At 40.4% G+C, this 16,148-nt stretch overlaps 1 protein-coding gene across 13 annotated transcripts in view; it reads left to right on the top strand.

Annotated features, from left to right (window-relative positions):
• The window catches only part of slco4a1 (solute carrier organic anion transporter family, member 4A1), a 232,514-nt gene that overhangs the window by 150,996 nt on the left and 65,370 nt on the right, over positions 1 to 16,148 (top strand). For all 13 annotated transcript variants that reach the window (XM_072242219.1, XM_072242199.1, XM_072242237.1 and 10 more), the window contains one exon: positions 14,542 to 14,632. In XM_072242219.1, coding sequence (XP_072098320.1) covers positions 14,542 to 14,632 — 91 coding nt within the window. The remainder of the gene's footprint in view (positions 1 to 14,541; positions 14,633 to 16,148) is intronic.

Below are 16,148 nucleotides of genomic sequence, written 5' to 3'. Positions count from 1 at the left end.
TATGCGCCTTGTGAACATTTATACTTGTGTGTTGGTGTGTCTGCATCGCTCTGCAATTCGCACATGTCACGCATGCGCACACACCTGCCCGTGCAAGGCTTCATGGTCATGATAGTCTTTCTTGGGGTAAACAAGACGCGAGCGTTTTTTTTCAGAAAAGGGAAACGTGTCCTCCATAATTTTGGATGTCTGTAAAGCTTTATGGAAAGCATTGAAGCCAGAGTTCCTTCCCTGCCCTTCAGTCACCCAGTGGGAAGCCATTGCAGTGTAGGAGGAAATGCAATGCTACCAAGTGGACCAATCACAGCTGTTGCATTCTACGTTGCCGCGACGCACGGTTACATTTTGGGAGAGGTGCACGTCGCAGCAACGCAGGCTGTCGCGTAAGGTTCCGCGTCGGCTTTGCATAGGGTTTGCGGCGACACAGTACTTATGGTGACGCATTGACGCAGAAGTATAAATCAGGCTTTATTCCACATCATGCAAACGTGAAGAAGGCACACCAACAGCTGTACTTTGCGGTGAGGAGATTGAAGAGATTTGGTATGTCACTAGAGACTCTTACAAATTTCTACAGATGTACTATGGAGAGCATTCTGACTGGCTGCATCACAGCCTAGTATGGAGCCTCCAAAGTTCAATGCAATGTCCAATACACATGATCACAAGAAGCTGCAGAGGGTTGTAAACTCAGACAGCTTCATCACAGGCACAGCCCTGCCCCACCATCATGGCCATCTTCAAGTGGCAAAGCCTCAAGAAAGCGGCATCCATCATTGAAGACCTCCACCATCTGGGATATGCCCTCTTCTCATTACTACCATCAGAAGGAGGTACAAGAGCCTGTTCTGTATAGTTGTTATTCTATAGATTTATTGAGTATGCCTACAAGAAAATGAATCTCAGGGTTGTATATGGTGACATATATGCACTTCAATAATAAATTGTACTTTGAACTTTGAAACCCTATGAATAATTGAATGAATAAACTGGCAGGGTACTCTATGAATGACTAACAGTCAGCACCATTGTCCCTCGTCATGCGATTACTTTCCAAGTATCAGAGTGGATGGAGGTGTGAGAAAGAGCTACTGTAGGTAAGTCTACCTGCAGAGGGAGTTGGTAGGAAGAATGGTAGAATACAGAATCAGATTTATTATCCCTGACATTTGAAGTGTAATTTGTTTTGTGGCAGCAGTACAGTGCAAAGACACTAAATTGCCATAGGTTACAAAAAATTTTTAAAGTGAAAATGAAGGAGAAATGAGGTAACTTACAAGTAATTCATGGGTTCATGGATCATTGAGAAACCTGATTTGAAGGAGAAGAAGCTATTTCTAAACCATTTAGTGTCTCTCTCCAGGCTCCTGTACCACCTCCTGATAGTAGCTTGCTATTGCTACATGGCATCGAGTTGGTGGGGGGATGGATTTAAACTAGAATTGCAGAGGGATGGGAACCAGAGTGCCAGAACAAATGGTAAAGAGGTTGTGGAGACAGATGTTACAACCTCAAAGTAAGGAATCAAAAGGTTGAGCATGGCGCAGCTGATATTCTGAGCTCCATATATTTCAATGCAAGAAGTATTGTAGGAAAGACAGATAAGTTCAGGGCATGGATCAACATCTGGAATTATGACAATGTAGCCATTAGTGTGACTTGGTTGCAGGAGGGGCAGGTCTGGCTGCTCACTATTTTGGGGTTCTGTTGTTTTAAACAGGTCAGGACAGGAGAGATTAAAGGAGGAGGGTTGGTGTTACTAGACAAGGAAAATGTCACATCTGTGCTCAGTCAGGACGGAATGGAGAATTTGTCTGGTGAGGTGTTATGGGGGGAACTGAGTAATAAGAAAGGTTGTTAATGGGGCTATATTACAGACCACACAACAGTCTAGGTGATTTAGAGGAGCAAATTTGTAGCGAGGTTGCAGACTGTTGCAAGAACCATAAGGTTGTTAGAGTAGGTGATTTTAAATTTCCACATATTGACTGGGACTCCCATACTGTAAAGGACTAGATGGGATTGAGTTTGTCAACTGTGTTCAGGAAAGTTTTCTTAATCATTACATAGAAATCCCAATGAGAGAGTATGCGATACTTGACCTGCTATTAGGGAATGAAACAGGGCTGGTGACAAACTTTGCATTTAATGATAACAATGCCATTAGTTTTAAAGTAAATATGCGACGACACTGGTGCCAAGCTGTATGGGTCCTAATGCCCCTCCCTTGGACAACATTGGTGCTGTGGAGATGGGAGGCTTGCAGCATGGGCAACTGCTGGTCTTCCGTACAACTTGCCCAGGCCTGCGCCCTGGAGAGCGAAGACTTTCCAGGCACAGATCCATGGTCTCGCAAGACTAACGGATGCCTTTGTTAAATATGCAAAAACAAATGGGGCTGATCCACAGGTTGAGATTCTAAATTGGAGAAAGGCCAATTTTGATGGTATCAGAAATGATCTGGCAAGTAAAGATTGGGACAGGCTGTTCTCTGGTAAAGGTGTACTCTGTAAGTGAGAGGCCTTCAAAAGTGAAACTTTGAGAGTACGGAGCTTGTATGTCCCTGTCAGAATAAAAGGTAAAGGTAACAAATGTAGGGAACCTTGGATATTAAGAGATACTGAAGCCCTAGTTAAGAAAAAAAGGAGGTGCATTGCAGGTATAGGCAGGTAGAGAAAAATTAGGTGCTTATGAAGCATAAGAAGTGTAAGAAAGAAATCAGGAGTGCTAAAAGAAGGCATGAGGTTGACTTAGCAGACAAGGTGAAAGGGAATCCTGAGGGAATTCCACAGATATATTTGGAGCAAAAGGATTGCAGGGATACAAAACTGGTCCTCTGGAAGATCAGAATGGTAATCCATTTGTGGAGCCAAAAAAGAGAGGGTAGATCTTAAGTGCATTTTTTTGCATTAATATTTACTCAAGAGGTTGACACAGAGTCTATAGAAGTAAGGCAAAATGCAATCAACTTCATGGGCTTTGTGCAGATTACAGAGGAGGAGGAAGATGTGCTGTCTTGAGGCAAATTACAATGAATAAATCCTCAGGGCCTGACAAACTGTTCCCTTGGACCCTGAAGGAAGTGCAGAAATTGCTGGGACCCCAGCAGAGATAGTTAATTCATGCTGAGTGACAGGTGAGGTGCCAGAAGATTGGAGGATAGCCAATGTTGTTCTGCTGTTTAAGAAAGGCTTTTAAAATAAACCATAAAATTGTAGGCCATTGAGCCTGATATCAGCAGTGAGAAAATTATTGGAAGGTATTCTCAGGGACTGGACATACGATATGTGGATAGACGTGGGCTGATTAACAATGGTCCGCATGGCTTTGTGCATGGTAGGTCATGCCTAACCAATCTTGTAGAGTTTTTTGAGGAAATTACCAGGAAAGTTGATGAAGGCAAGGCAGTGGATGTTCTCTACGTAGACTTTAGCAAGGTATTTGAAAAGGTCCCGCATGGGAGATTGGTCAAGAAGGTTCAGTTGCTCGTCATTCAAGATGAGGTAGTAAGTTGGATTAGACATTGGTTTTGTGGGAGAAGCCAGAGAGTGGTAGTAGATGGTTGCCTCTCTGACTGGAGACCTGTTACTAGTGGAGTGCTGCAGGGATCGGTACTGGGTCCGTTATTGTCATCTATATCAGTAATCTGAATGAAAATGTGATTAACTGGATCAGAAAATTTGCAGATGACACCAAGATTGGGGGTGTAGTAGACAACAAAGAAGACTATCCTGGCTTGCAGAGGGATCTGAATCAGCTGGAAACCTAGGTTGAATAATGGCAGATGGAATTTAATACAGACAAGTGTGAGGTGTTACACTTTAGTAGGACAAACGAGGGTAGGTCTTGCACAGTGAATGGTAGGGTACTGAAGAATGCGGTAGAACAAAGAGATCTGGGAATACAAGTCCATAATTCATTGAAAGTGGTGTCACAAAAATTGGTCATAAAGAAAGCTTTTGGCATATTGGCCTTCACGAATCAAAGTATTGAGTACAGGAGATGAGATATTATGTTGAAGTTGTATCCAACATTTGAGCCCTAATTTAGAGTATTGTGTGCAGTTTTGCTCACCTACCTACAGGATAGATGTAAATAATGTTGAAAGAGTACAGAGAAAATCTACAAGGATACTGTTGGGTCTGAGGACCTGAGTATTATGGAAAGATTGAATGGGTTAGGACCTTATTCCTTGGAATGTAGAAGCTTGAGAGAAGATTTGATAGAGGTATACAAAATTATGAAGGTTATAGATAGGGTAAATTCAAGCAGGCTTTTTCCCCTGAGGTTGAGTGGGACTACAACTAGAGGTCATAGGTTAAGGGTGAAAGGCGAAGAGTTTAAGGGGAACATGAAGAGGAACTTCTTCACTCAGAGGGTCATAAGAACGTGGGAAGATCTTCCTGCGTAAGTGGTGCATGCGAGCTCAATTTCAATGTTTAAGAGGAGTTTGAATAGTTTCATGGATGGTAGGGATACGGAGGGCTATGATCCTGGTTCCGGTTGATGGGAGCAGGCAGTTTAAATGTCTTGGCACGGACTAGTTGGGCCAAAGAGCCTGTTTCTGTGCTATACTTTTCTATGAGTCAATGACTTCTATGGCACTAGAATCAATGAAAGACCACCCAACTATGGCATTCAACCAGAGAGCAGAAGACAACAAATTGCATATGCAAATGAAGAAATAATAATAATAAATATATAAACGATAAATATCGAGAACATAAGATGAAGAGTCCTTAAAAGTGACTCCATTGATTGAGCAAACATTTCAATGATGGGGCAAGTGAAGGTTATAGAAGGATGAGCATTTTCTCCTGTTGACTCACACTGAATAAGGAATCACGAGGAGCTGGTGGAATTAGAAGCAGCAGGCAATAGATGGAGGATGCAGGATTATCTAAGTTCTCCATGGCTGGTCAAAGATGCTGTACATCAGTTTGTCACACTCCCTACCCATTTGATTACAAGCATCCCACCCACAATGTGCTCACACGCATGCGTTAGAGGAACGCCTTCCTATTTTATAACTTCATGTTTCAGACCTTTGTGATGATGTTTGTGAGTGTTAAATTTTGCCTTCCGTGTGGGACATGAAACCTGGCAATCAATTGAGTGACCCAAGCCCTCGTAGATCGTATAACAATACAGCACAGGAACAAGTCCTTCAACCCAAAATGATTGTTTTGAACATGATGCCAGTCCAATCCAATCCCATCTGCCTGCACATGGTCTATTTCCCTCGATTTCCCGGCCTGTTCACATGCATGTCTAAATGTCTCTTAAAAATTGCTTCACTGAGGACTTGCACACTATAAACGTCATGATTGAATAAGGTGCAGGAAATCTCGGCCTTCAGGTTTTTGTCTCTTACAGTTGCGGAGTGAAGTGCATAGCAATTCATTGTGAGAGGGATAGTTGGAAACTTCTGGATACACCCAGCAAGTCGAGCAGCATTTTCAGTTCCGACCATATGTTCACTCTGCTTCTCTTTCCACAGATGCTACCTGATGCGGTGAGCTGTTTCCAACATCTTCTGTTCTAATTTCAGATTTTCAACATCGGCAGATTCTGCCTTTAGGTTTCCAACATCTTGCCTTTGTGCTTTATGGCTTCCTGCATGCTGTAACATTCTTATTCTCCTGTGGAACTGAGAGATTGCTGATGCTACTGCTGTTTGCATCCAGCTTCCTAATTTAGCCTTTTCAAAGAATCACATGGTGACGTCAAGTTGACATTAAGCATGTGAATCATCTCCTCTTTTGCCACTGTGCTAAAATCCTGGATCCCCTGCCCATCAGCGCTATTCGAGAATCTTTGCCATTTTGATGGTGGCACTTGAAAGAGGTTGGTTGGTGCTTATCACTAATTGTCATCAGAAAACACGGCATTGATAAGCAGAGAGACCTTGGAGTGAGATTACATAGTTCCTTAAAAACAGAAACATGGGTAGATAGGGTAGTAAAGAAGTAATTGGTATGCTTACCTTCATAGGCCAAGGCATTGAGTGTAAGATTCGGGATGCCATGTTGCTGCTGTACAAAACGCTGGTTGGAATGTTGTATACAGTTCTGGCCAGATCACTACAGCAGGGGTTCCCAACCTTTTCTATGCCATGGGCTCCAACCACGAACCGAGGGGTCCATGGACCCCAGGATGAGAACTCCTGCACTACAGCGAAGACAGTGCGGCTGGGATTCACTGGAATAGTGCCTGGAATGGACGCCTGTTGTTGTAAGGAGAGCGGATAGGCAGGGTTTATTCTTGCTGGAATTTAGAATGCTCAGAGGTGATCTTATAGAGGGTTATAAAATTATGAGATGCATAGAAAGAATAGATGATGATCTTTCTTCTGGGGCAAGGGAATTTAGAACTAGAGAGAATAGAGCGAGAGATTATGCAGACACTGGAAATCCAGAGTAACACACACACAATGCTGGAGGAACTCAGCAAGTATGACAACACCTTTGGAGAGGAACAAAGAGCCATTGTTTGGGCTCAGACCCTTCATCAGAACTAGAGGGCATAAGCTTAAGGTGGGGGGAAGTAAATTAAAATCTAATGGGTGAATTATTCAGAAGAGCAGATGAATATCTGGAATGAGCTGCAAGGCGAGGTGATTGAAGAGAGTACAATGGCAGTGTTTAAAACAGGACAGGTACTGGACAGGTCTAATACTGGAAAATGGGTTAGAGTAGGAAGGCAACAGGCTATTGTGGATGAGGTAGAGCAAATGGGCGACTGTACTATTCCATAATTGTATGTTGGGGTCTAAAATAATAGGTTATATTTAGGAGTGGGCATGGAATTAAAAAAAAACACCTGATCCAAGGTCTGGCAACTGTTATGGTTAGAAATTCAAAAGATAACTATGAGATTTTGATCAAAATCCAAATGTATTTCAATAAATTATTTCCCTGGGTCAATGTGCTGAAGGAATTCAGAAGGTTAGGCAGCATCTATAGAAGGGAATAAAGAGTATTTATTTGGACTGAGACTCTTTATCAGGACCAGTCCTGATGAAGGCTGTCGGCATAAAACCTCAGCTGTTCATTCCCTCCATATGTTGAGATCCTCCTTCATTTTATGTGCGTTCCTCAAGATTTCCAGCATCCGCAGGATCTGCAATCTCTGAATTGTTATCCTGACTTCTAGAGTAATTGATATTTGGAGAACAGTTAAACAGGTTAGAGCCAAAATAGTTTTGATACTTAAGACATACCAAGTACACAGAGCTCAGAACTCCAATGACAGCCTACACATATTTTACTCATTTCCTGTTGATCATATGGGTGAGTTTTGTCAGTGAGCATTTGCAGATTGTGCAGAATCATTCAACATCTGGAACAATTTCATATTAACACAGAACTGCAGGGTTGAGTTCTGTTCTGTACTTTGGTGTTAATTGGCAACGTATCAGTTCACTCATTGTGGTCTGTAAGATTTTAGTTCCAAAGGTCCCATCTACAACCTTCTGAACTCCATTGGCACATTTAAAAGTTCCTGGAGAGAAGTCCTTCCCCTTAAATTCCCCTTAAATAGTAACTTTGCTGAAACCACTTCTAAATCTTGACTCCTATTCACTTTGGAAGTAAAAAATCAGGAAAGTAACTGGCAAAACTTTGTAAAGCACACCGTGTGATCAATAAAGATGAGTTATTTTCAGAATTCAATTAACATTTCCAAAGTAATATGTTAAGGTGATTGTCTGACACTCTAGGAATTTAGAAGGGGCCAAATGAGGGAGAAAAAAATTAGTATAACATTTATCATCTGAGCTTTGGACAGTACAAAATTTTCCTGATTTAAGTGCCAAGTACTATCAAATGAGACAGACATAAAATTCTCTCAGCACTGTCCAGAAATTAGAAAGCTTGTTTCTGCAGGTTTTTGGTGCCTTACTGAATCATAGGCAACACGCACAAAGTGTTGAAGGAATTCAGCAGGTCAGGTAGCATCAGGATTAATGAAGCATCTTGGACTGAAATGGTAACTGTTTATCCTCATCCATAGATGCTGCCTAACCTTTTGAATTCCTCCGGTGTTTTGTGTGTGCTGCTCAAGACCTCCAGCATCTGCAAAATGTCTTGTCTATGAATCATTGGCAGCTGGTGGTGTATTAATCCCTTCTGAAAATGAACAAATGTTTCCAAAGTTCAAATGGACTTTCAATTGGCAGAGATGAGACTGTCATGCTGTTAATACTACAAGATTAAGGAGGGTACGCATATTAAATTCCATTTTGCCGATTTTCAAATTTAAAAAATTGAATTCAATGAATAAAAATTGAAGAAAAGTTCTGCCCAATGAATTCACATAATCATTCACATATGGAATGGAACAAGTGTGTATGTAATGCAATTATATTAGAATTCTTGGTTCTGAACATTACCCTTCAGCAGACTATGTTGTGGCACAGTTCAATATGAGTTGAGGAGTTGTAGTGCATTTGAATTATACCAGTTCTTCTGAACTGAGCCCCTGGAAGACCAAGGCTCCTTGTACTTTTTCTTGGTGGAACAATGTGGATTCAGAATGGGAGACTTCAGCCACTGCTCAACCAGTGCAACCAGTGGGCTCCCAGTCTCATAGATTCATCTGTTTCAAGACTAGGACAGAATATGTGTCCTAGCAGAGGCTCAGGTAATGATTATGTTCATTGCTGACAGAATGTTTAATATCACATATAATCTGCATATTGTTGGAGCAAAATATTTTGGCAAAGAGATTTCATTCTCTGATGATGCATTTCTTCCTGCTCCATTGCTACCAACTTTAGCTCAGGTTCAAGGAAAATCAAGAATGCTGTTAGCTAAATTTTTGGGACTACTGCGAAAGTGAGCTAATAGCCTTATGGACCAGTGCAGTAGTTTGACAAGCATGCCTAAATATAGCAGACAAACCAAACTCATCTCTAACCAGACACAAAACTAATTTTCAGTAAGAAAATAATGAGGTGTAAGATCTTCAGACTACTGATGATATTGTATTTCCTCAAACATGGGCTTGCTTAGTCTTGAAATACTCTGGAGTCCCGGACAGTTAGTATTCACGTGCACCAAACTCTTTGCCAAATTAAGAGAGTGAGTTTAGTGTGAACAAGTTCCAGAGCAAAGTGAAGTTGAGATGTGCTTCTCAAAATAGCATGACCAGATGTAACTGATGCAAAGTCTTTCTTTGGCTTTCAAGCTAATTCAAGAGTGTATCTGAAAGTCCTGGCTTAATTCCCTCAGCCGACCCCAGTGGTCAGTGATCAAGCTGTCAAATTTATTGATAGTACAAGCAAAGAAGCTAGCAAATTGTATTGAAATCTATGGTTAAAAGCCTACACTTTCCTGACCTTCATTGTGAATATTAAGCTGCACGGAGCAATGCATTTGAAGTATAATAATTGTTGAAAGGATAAAATGCAGTTGCACGGGTAACCTTAATGTGAATCATACTCAAAAACTCCTGTTTTTGAGTGCATGTTCATAAATTACATCATACATACCTGCAACAGGCAACATGGAAGTACTCAGTCCTTGAATGTGTTATGAATTCAGAATACGATGTGGTTGGACAAAGGGGTGATTGACTTCCACCCATCTCAAAAGAAGAGAGTTTAAAGGAGATTTGAAAACACACACACACACACACACACACACACACACACACCCAAAATAAGGCAAACTTTGCAAATAAAAAAAAGTAATAAATAAATAATACTGAGAACAGAATCATTGAAAGTGAATCCATAGGTTGTGTTCAGTGGCGATTGACTAAAGATTAAGGTGAAGGTGTCCGATATTTAAGGTGATTGGAAGAAAGTATAGGTGGGGATGTCAGAGGTAAGTCATTTATACAGGGAATAATTAGGGATGGTGTGGGAACAGATATATCGGGCCAGGGGTTCCCAAGCTGAGGTCTGTGGACATCTTGCTTAATGTTATTGGTCTATGGTATAAAAATGGTTGGGGACCCCTGCATTAGGGGCATTTAAGAAACTCTTAGATAGACAGGATGATAGAAAAATGGAGGGCTAAGCAGAAGGGAAGGATTAAATTGATCTGAGGGTAGGTTAAAAGGCCAGCATAACATCACAGGAAAAAAACTAGGAATAGAAGACCTAATGATGCAACAACTAATGCTGCTATTGCATAGCTCTAGAAACCAGGATTTAATCGTGACACTGGATGCTCCCTGTCCAGAGTTTGTCCATTCTTCTTGTGACTGCATGGGTTTCCCTTGTCTGCTTCAGTTCCTCCCATGTCCCCAAGGGACACCTGTAGGTTAGCTGTTTTTCATAAATTACCTCCAGGGTAGGTTGTTTGGAGCTGAATGAGGGGAAATTGATAGGTGTCAAGTTAAGTGGGGCTGATGGGGAAGCTTTGAGATTCAGCATAGACTTAATGGGCTGAGTAGTCTCTTACATGAGGAGAACAAATTTGATATTTGTAGGAGCCCAAGAAGAATGTATATAATTCAAAACTAAAAATATAATATGCCTTCCTCAAAAACAATAGCATAGACTTCAGAAAATGTATCATTTAAATACTGATTTTATCAGGCATTCAAGGGAAGACTGAAATAGTTTAAGGAGGATGATGTTGACAAGCATAAACAATCACAGAGGCAATTCTTTTAGAACAGATTTTTGATCAAAAGGGATGGTGTAACTTCAACGAAGTTCATAGTCGACAGCTTACTGCACGTTCGCCAACTGAATATCCAGCAGGCTTTACGTTACCTTTCATTCAGCAGTTCGTCCTCTCATGTTTCAGTTTGCTCAGCACAGAACCTGCCAGGATGAGTGAAACTGGCATCCATGTCACTTTAAATCATATTTCTTTTCTGTCAGCCTTTCGACATGAGCACCCTTCAGGACTGATTAAAAGCCACAATGAGTTTGTCAATCATGCTTAGAAGGGAGGGAATGTCCCCCCCCTCATGCTTAGAAACTCTTCATTTTTATATATTACAGAAGTATTGCTGTGCTTTATAGAACAGAGTATAGGACGATACTACTTAAAAACGTTTCATCACTGACATCCCAAAGCCTCTTTAAATTTTGCTTTATATTTTTTTTTCAGTATAAAGGAGGTCATTTGGCATGTCTAGTCAGTTCCAGGTCTCAGAGTAATCTTGTTCTCTATCTTATTTTCCTGTGTTAAATCCTTATCAGTCTGGCTTGGTTCCCTTACCTACACTGGTGGGAAACTTATAGAAGAAAATTAGCCTACAAACCAGCTTGCCTTTAGGAAGTGGGTGAGAACTGGTCCACCCAGAGGGGAAACCATTTGAACTCAAGGAAGATGTGCCACCTAGTCAGCAATGGAGATGAGAATCAAAGCTGGATTGTTGTAGCTTTACAGTGGCACCAGTGTAAAGCTCATGAGGAAGACAGGGTTTCAAATGGGCTGTACTTGACATTGCCTGTTTCACATATATGTCCATTATAGAAGCATGAATTCATTTATTATGCTTTTCCAAAGATTTATGTTTATGGGTGGTCCAGTTTCCTCTCACTTCCTAAAGGAAATGAAGAACAATCTTCATTTGAAGATCAATCAATCTTCAAATGAAGGAGTCTTCAAACACTAAAACAATGGGCCGGTGATTATAAAAGAGAAATTATGGTATGTGAACATTATACAAAACACTTCAAAGAATGGACTTGCATCTCTATTGATATAATGTGAGTTAAGGATAGAGCTTTTGGTTAGCTTAAAACCTCTGGAAGGAGCTTATCTAAGCAAAAACAATATGGAAGATAAATCAGAGAAGCCCTCAATAATGCTGTAATATACTGATATAACAAATTTATAAAGATTGAGACGGCATGGTGATATAATTAACAGAGCTGATGCTTCATAGCTCCAGTGATCCAGATTTAATCATGACCCTCAGTGCTGATAGCTCCAGTGATCCAAATTTAATCATGACCCTCAGTGCTGTCTATGTGGAATTCTTGGTGCAACCACTTGGACTTCCCCTGGGTGCTCCAGTTAACTCCCACGTCCCAAATACAAGCAGCTGGTAGATTAATTGACGATTGTAAATGTAATATTGATGTGACTCGGACACCGCTGTAGATAGAACAACCACATTTATTCAACAGGCTTCCATTTTTTACTTCTCTACATCCTGACGTCATACACACTCTGACGCTACGAATACTCACACAATACATTACATCCCCCTTCTCAAGATTTTTTTTCTTTTTATAACACTGTGAATTACCAAAACAATGCCTCTAGGTATACCGTTCTTACAGTGCAACAACCATGACATAAACTAAAAAAAAATCTTAAATTCTTGTACTGTAATCTGCATTGTATCTTACAATACTAACAGCAGTGTATTTTACTAACACAGACTAATAAACCTTTTATTTCACACCTTGGAACTTATGACATGTGTGACTTTGCCTCAAATTATGTGAGACTGTATGTATGTATAGTCTCTGTATCTAGCTGGAAGTTTGACTTGTCTCCCAGACCGTGTGTGATACAACTGTGACTGTGCTTGTCCTTCATCAGTGTCAGTCTCTCGAGTGACCTCTGTGTCTGTGCGGTCTGCATCGCTCTTGGTGTCATTTGTTTCCATGTCTGTATCTGTGGAAATGTCCTGTGCATCTGTATGTGGAAACTCCCTCTTGCCTGTCTTCAGCAGATGCTTCCTGTTCCTCCCGTAGACTCTTCCATCTGGCGTGCGAACTATGAAGGATCTTGGTTGCTGATGTCTGTTCACAACCACAGCTGGTTGCCAAGTGTCTCCTCTCTGTATTCTGACATTTTCACCTGTATGCAGATCTGGCAACTGTATTGTATGTCTGACCAAAGGCTGGACATTTTCTGTATCCATGTTTATAACCACATCTGTTGCCGTTAACTTCCTTTTGGTCATCCTGTGGAGCTGGCTTTGTCCTACTCTTGTCAGTTTTCACAGTTTTTATTTTGTGCACTTCAATCTCTTCATTGAGCACTTTAACCAGACTTGACATGATCTCGCTGGCACAGCAAACTTCAACTGCCTTTTCTAATGTAAGATCCGCCTCTCTCAATAGCCTGCCTCTCACTTGATCATCTCGTTGGCCGCATACAATCCTGTCACGTATTAAAGAGTCAAGCAGTTTTCTGAATTCACAGTCTTTCGCCTTCAAATCTGTTACATTGGCATTTATGGTCTCTTTTGGTCCTTGAGCCCTCGTGAAAAACGTGTCGGACGTACGGTAGGTTTTTTCTGGGTTCGCAGTAATCTTGAAACTTTTTCTTCAACACTTCAATTTTATCTTGCTCATCATCTCGGAAGGCAAACGTGTTGCAAACCCTCATTGCCCCTTCCCCTGCCACATGCAGAAACGTAGCACATTGCACTTTCTCCATCTTTTCAGCTACGCCGCTAGTGGTGCAAAACAGCTCAAACCTCTGGATCCATATTTTCCAGTTCTCAGCAAGATTACCTTGTAGGCTTAAACTTGACGCTGGCTATAACTGTGACATCTTTTACATGTCTTCTCTTCCTTTTCTTTCGTGATTTCTTCCGACACCATGTAATATTGATGTGACTCGGGCACCGCTGTAGATTGGACAACCACGTTTATTCACCAGAATTCCATTTTTCACTTCTCTACGTCATGACGTCATACGCACGCTGGCGCTACGAATACTCACACAATACATTACAGTAAGTTGCCCCTATAAATGTGTAGAGGAGTGAAAGAATTTTAGCAACACACACAAATGCTGGAGGAACTCAGCAGGTCAGGCAGCATCTATGGGAAAACAAGTTAAAAGTCGACATTTTGAGCCGAGATCTTTCATCTAGTCACTGATCTGGGAATTGGTTAAAATAAAGGCAAAACAAAACTGGATTACTATAAGGATAGGATTAATATAAATGAATACTTAATGTAAGTCAATTTCTGTGTGACTACAATATTATCGTTAATTGTGAGGGAATCAAAAGTAGGGAGGTTATGTTATCTTATACAGCGTTGGTGAGACACATCTGAAACATTATGTATGGTGTTGCTCTCCTTTCTTTATTCAAGGAAAGATGTAGGTTCATTGCAAGCACTTTAGGTTGATACCTGGAATGGGTAAGTTGTCCTATTAACAAGGGTTAGACAGGTGAGACTCATATTCGCTGGAGTTTAATAAAATGAAAAGTGACTTGATTAAAAAACACAAATTCCAAAGGGTCTAGGCAAGGTGACTATGGAGAGGATGTTTTGTGTTGTGGGAGACTCTAGCATTGGAAGCATTGTTTCCAAATAAAAGGCCACATAAGATTGAGCTGAGGGGTATTTTTATTTTTCTCGGTGTCTTTGGAGATCTCTTCCTCAAAAGGTCATCAATTATTTTTAAGTTGGAGACACACAAATACTTAGTACATGAAGGCATGAAAGATCATCAAGGTAACAATTGGATCAACCATGATTTTATGAAATGGCAAAGTAGTCTTGAGACCTGAGTTGTGTAATTCTTCTCCAGCATGTATGTTTATATATAGGTCATGTAGAATTTATGAAATAGATAACTTTTGCTTCTATTCAAGGTATTTTCTACACAGCAGCCATTATTGGGCCAGCGGCAGGCTACTTACTCGGGGGCTTTTTCCTCCAAATGTACACCGAGATAAACACTAAGTAAGTAACACCTTTGTGATTTATTTTCTAATCTTCATGCCTGCAAAAGCTTTGGTACAATCTAGATCAAATATTTTCTTTATAATTTGTGGCTGATTCGCTTCCCTTCTATAAATCTGTTCCACCAAAGCCCAAGAGATGTACCTTTTCTCAACGTCTTTAAAACAGTTGGAACCTAACCTACAATGGCAATGTAAACATTATCTGAGGTGCATTCCTGCAGATTTTTTCCCTTTCAACTCTTGGTTTTATCCAGTTTTATTTTGTAATTTCTCATTGGATTTCTATTTCATTGGACTTTTTATGGATAAGTCCCAGTAATGTCATGTTTTTCATGTTTCTATATTTCACTTATTACTTATGAGTCAGAACCAGAATGTACCTCACATCAAAACATGTCTGCCCCATAATTAACAATAAGGATTTTTGTCAGTGCTGTAAGATTATCCCTTTGATGACTAAGTACCGAGTCATTCTGTGTTGCTCAGATGTTTGCTGTAATTCTGATATTTTCATAAGCCCCTTTTGTGTACTTTAGAAAGAGAGAAACACCCTTTGCTGCAAAGCTTGCCAATGTCCTTAACAGTGCCAATTGATATTGAATGAAGTCTCCATCAGCACCTGTTGCTTATCCCCAACTTTGATCTTATGGTTTCCTCCTGACAACTTTTATCTATCTTGATGAAATTTCCTATTTTGAAGCAGTTAGCTTCTGTGACTGCTTCTATCCCAGATGTACCTCAGAATAGAGAATGAAAGTAATGAAACAGTCAATTAATTAGTTAAGGTAGTGAGTACTTGAACTATGCAAAATACCCTTTGTCCCATCCGACACTGTGTTAGCAAGGTCGATGACCTCAGGCATGGCAGTGGTGCAATGCTGTAGGTGATTGGAAATGTGGACATTTTATTTGTACGAAGCATGTGGAATGCACTTCTTCATAAATTGTAGAAATAAACTTGAAGTAATTAAGAAATAAGCAATATCCAAACTTAGGATCTTTATTTTTTATGTATGCCTAATTTATACTTCCAATTATGAAGGTTGCTATTCTCAATTATCAGAACAATCACTTCTTTATGATGGGCTCCATTTTGATTAGAACTGTTTTATCATTTATAAGTATTGGAAATTCACTGACAGTATCAACTAGCTTCCTGCATTTTGTTCCCTGCATAACTGTTTGACAGGTGACATACTCTTTTCCTTTTAATCACCTGTTAACCTGCTCATTAATGCAAGTATCTGATCAGCCAATCATGTGGCAGGAACTAAATGCATGAAAGCACGCTGACATGTCTAGAGGTTTATTTATTGTTCAGACCAAACATCAGAATGGGGCAGAGATCTCATCTAAGTGACTTTTGAACGTGGAATGATTTTGGTGCCAGATGGGGTGGTTTGAGTATCTCAAAAACTGCTGATCTCCTGGGATTTTCACACACAACAGTCTCTAGAGTTTACAGAGAATGGTGCAAAAAACAACAAAAAAAATCCAGTGAGTAGCAGTACTGT

This window comes from Mobula birostris, chromosome 2 (genome assembly GCF_030028105.1).
Source record: "Mobula birostris isolate sMobBir1 chromosome 2, sMobBir1.hap1, whole genome shotgun sequence".
In the NCBI taxonomy this organism is placed as follows: domain Eukaryota; kingdom Metazoa; phylum Chordata; class Chondrichthyes; order Myliobatiformes; family Myliobatidae; genus Mobula; species Mobula birostris.
The sequence above is the reverse complement of the archived record's forward strand: the minus strand, read 5'-3'. Positions and strand labels throughout refer to the sequence as shown.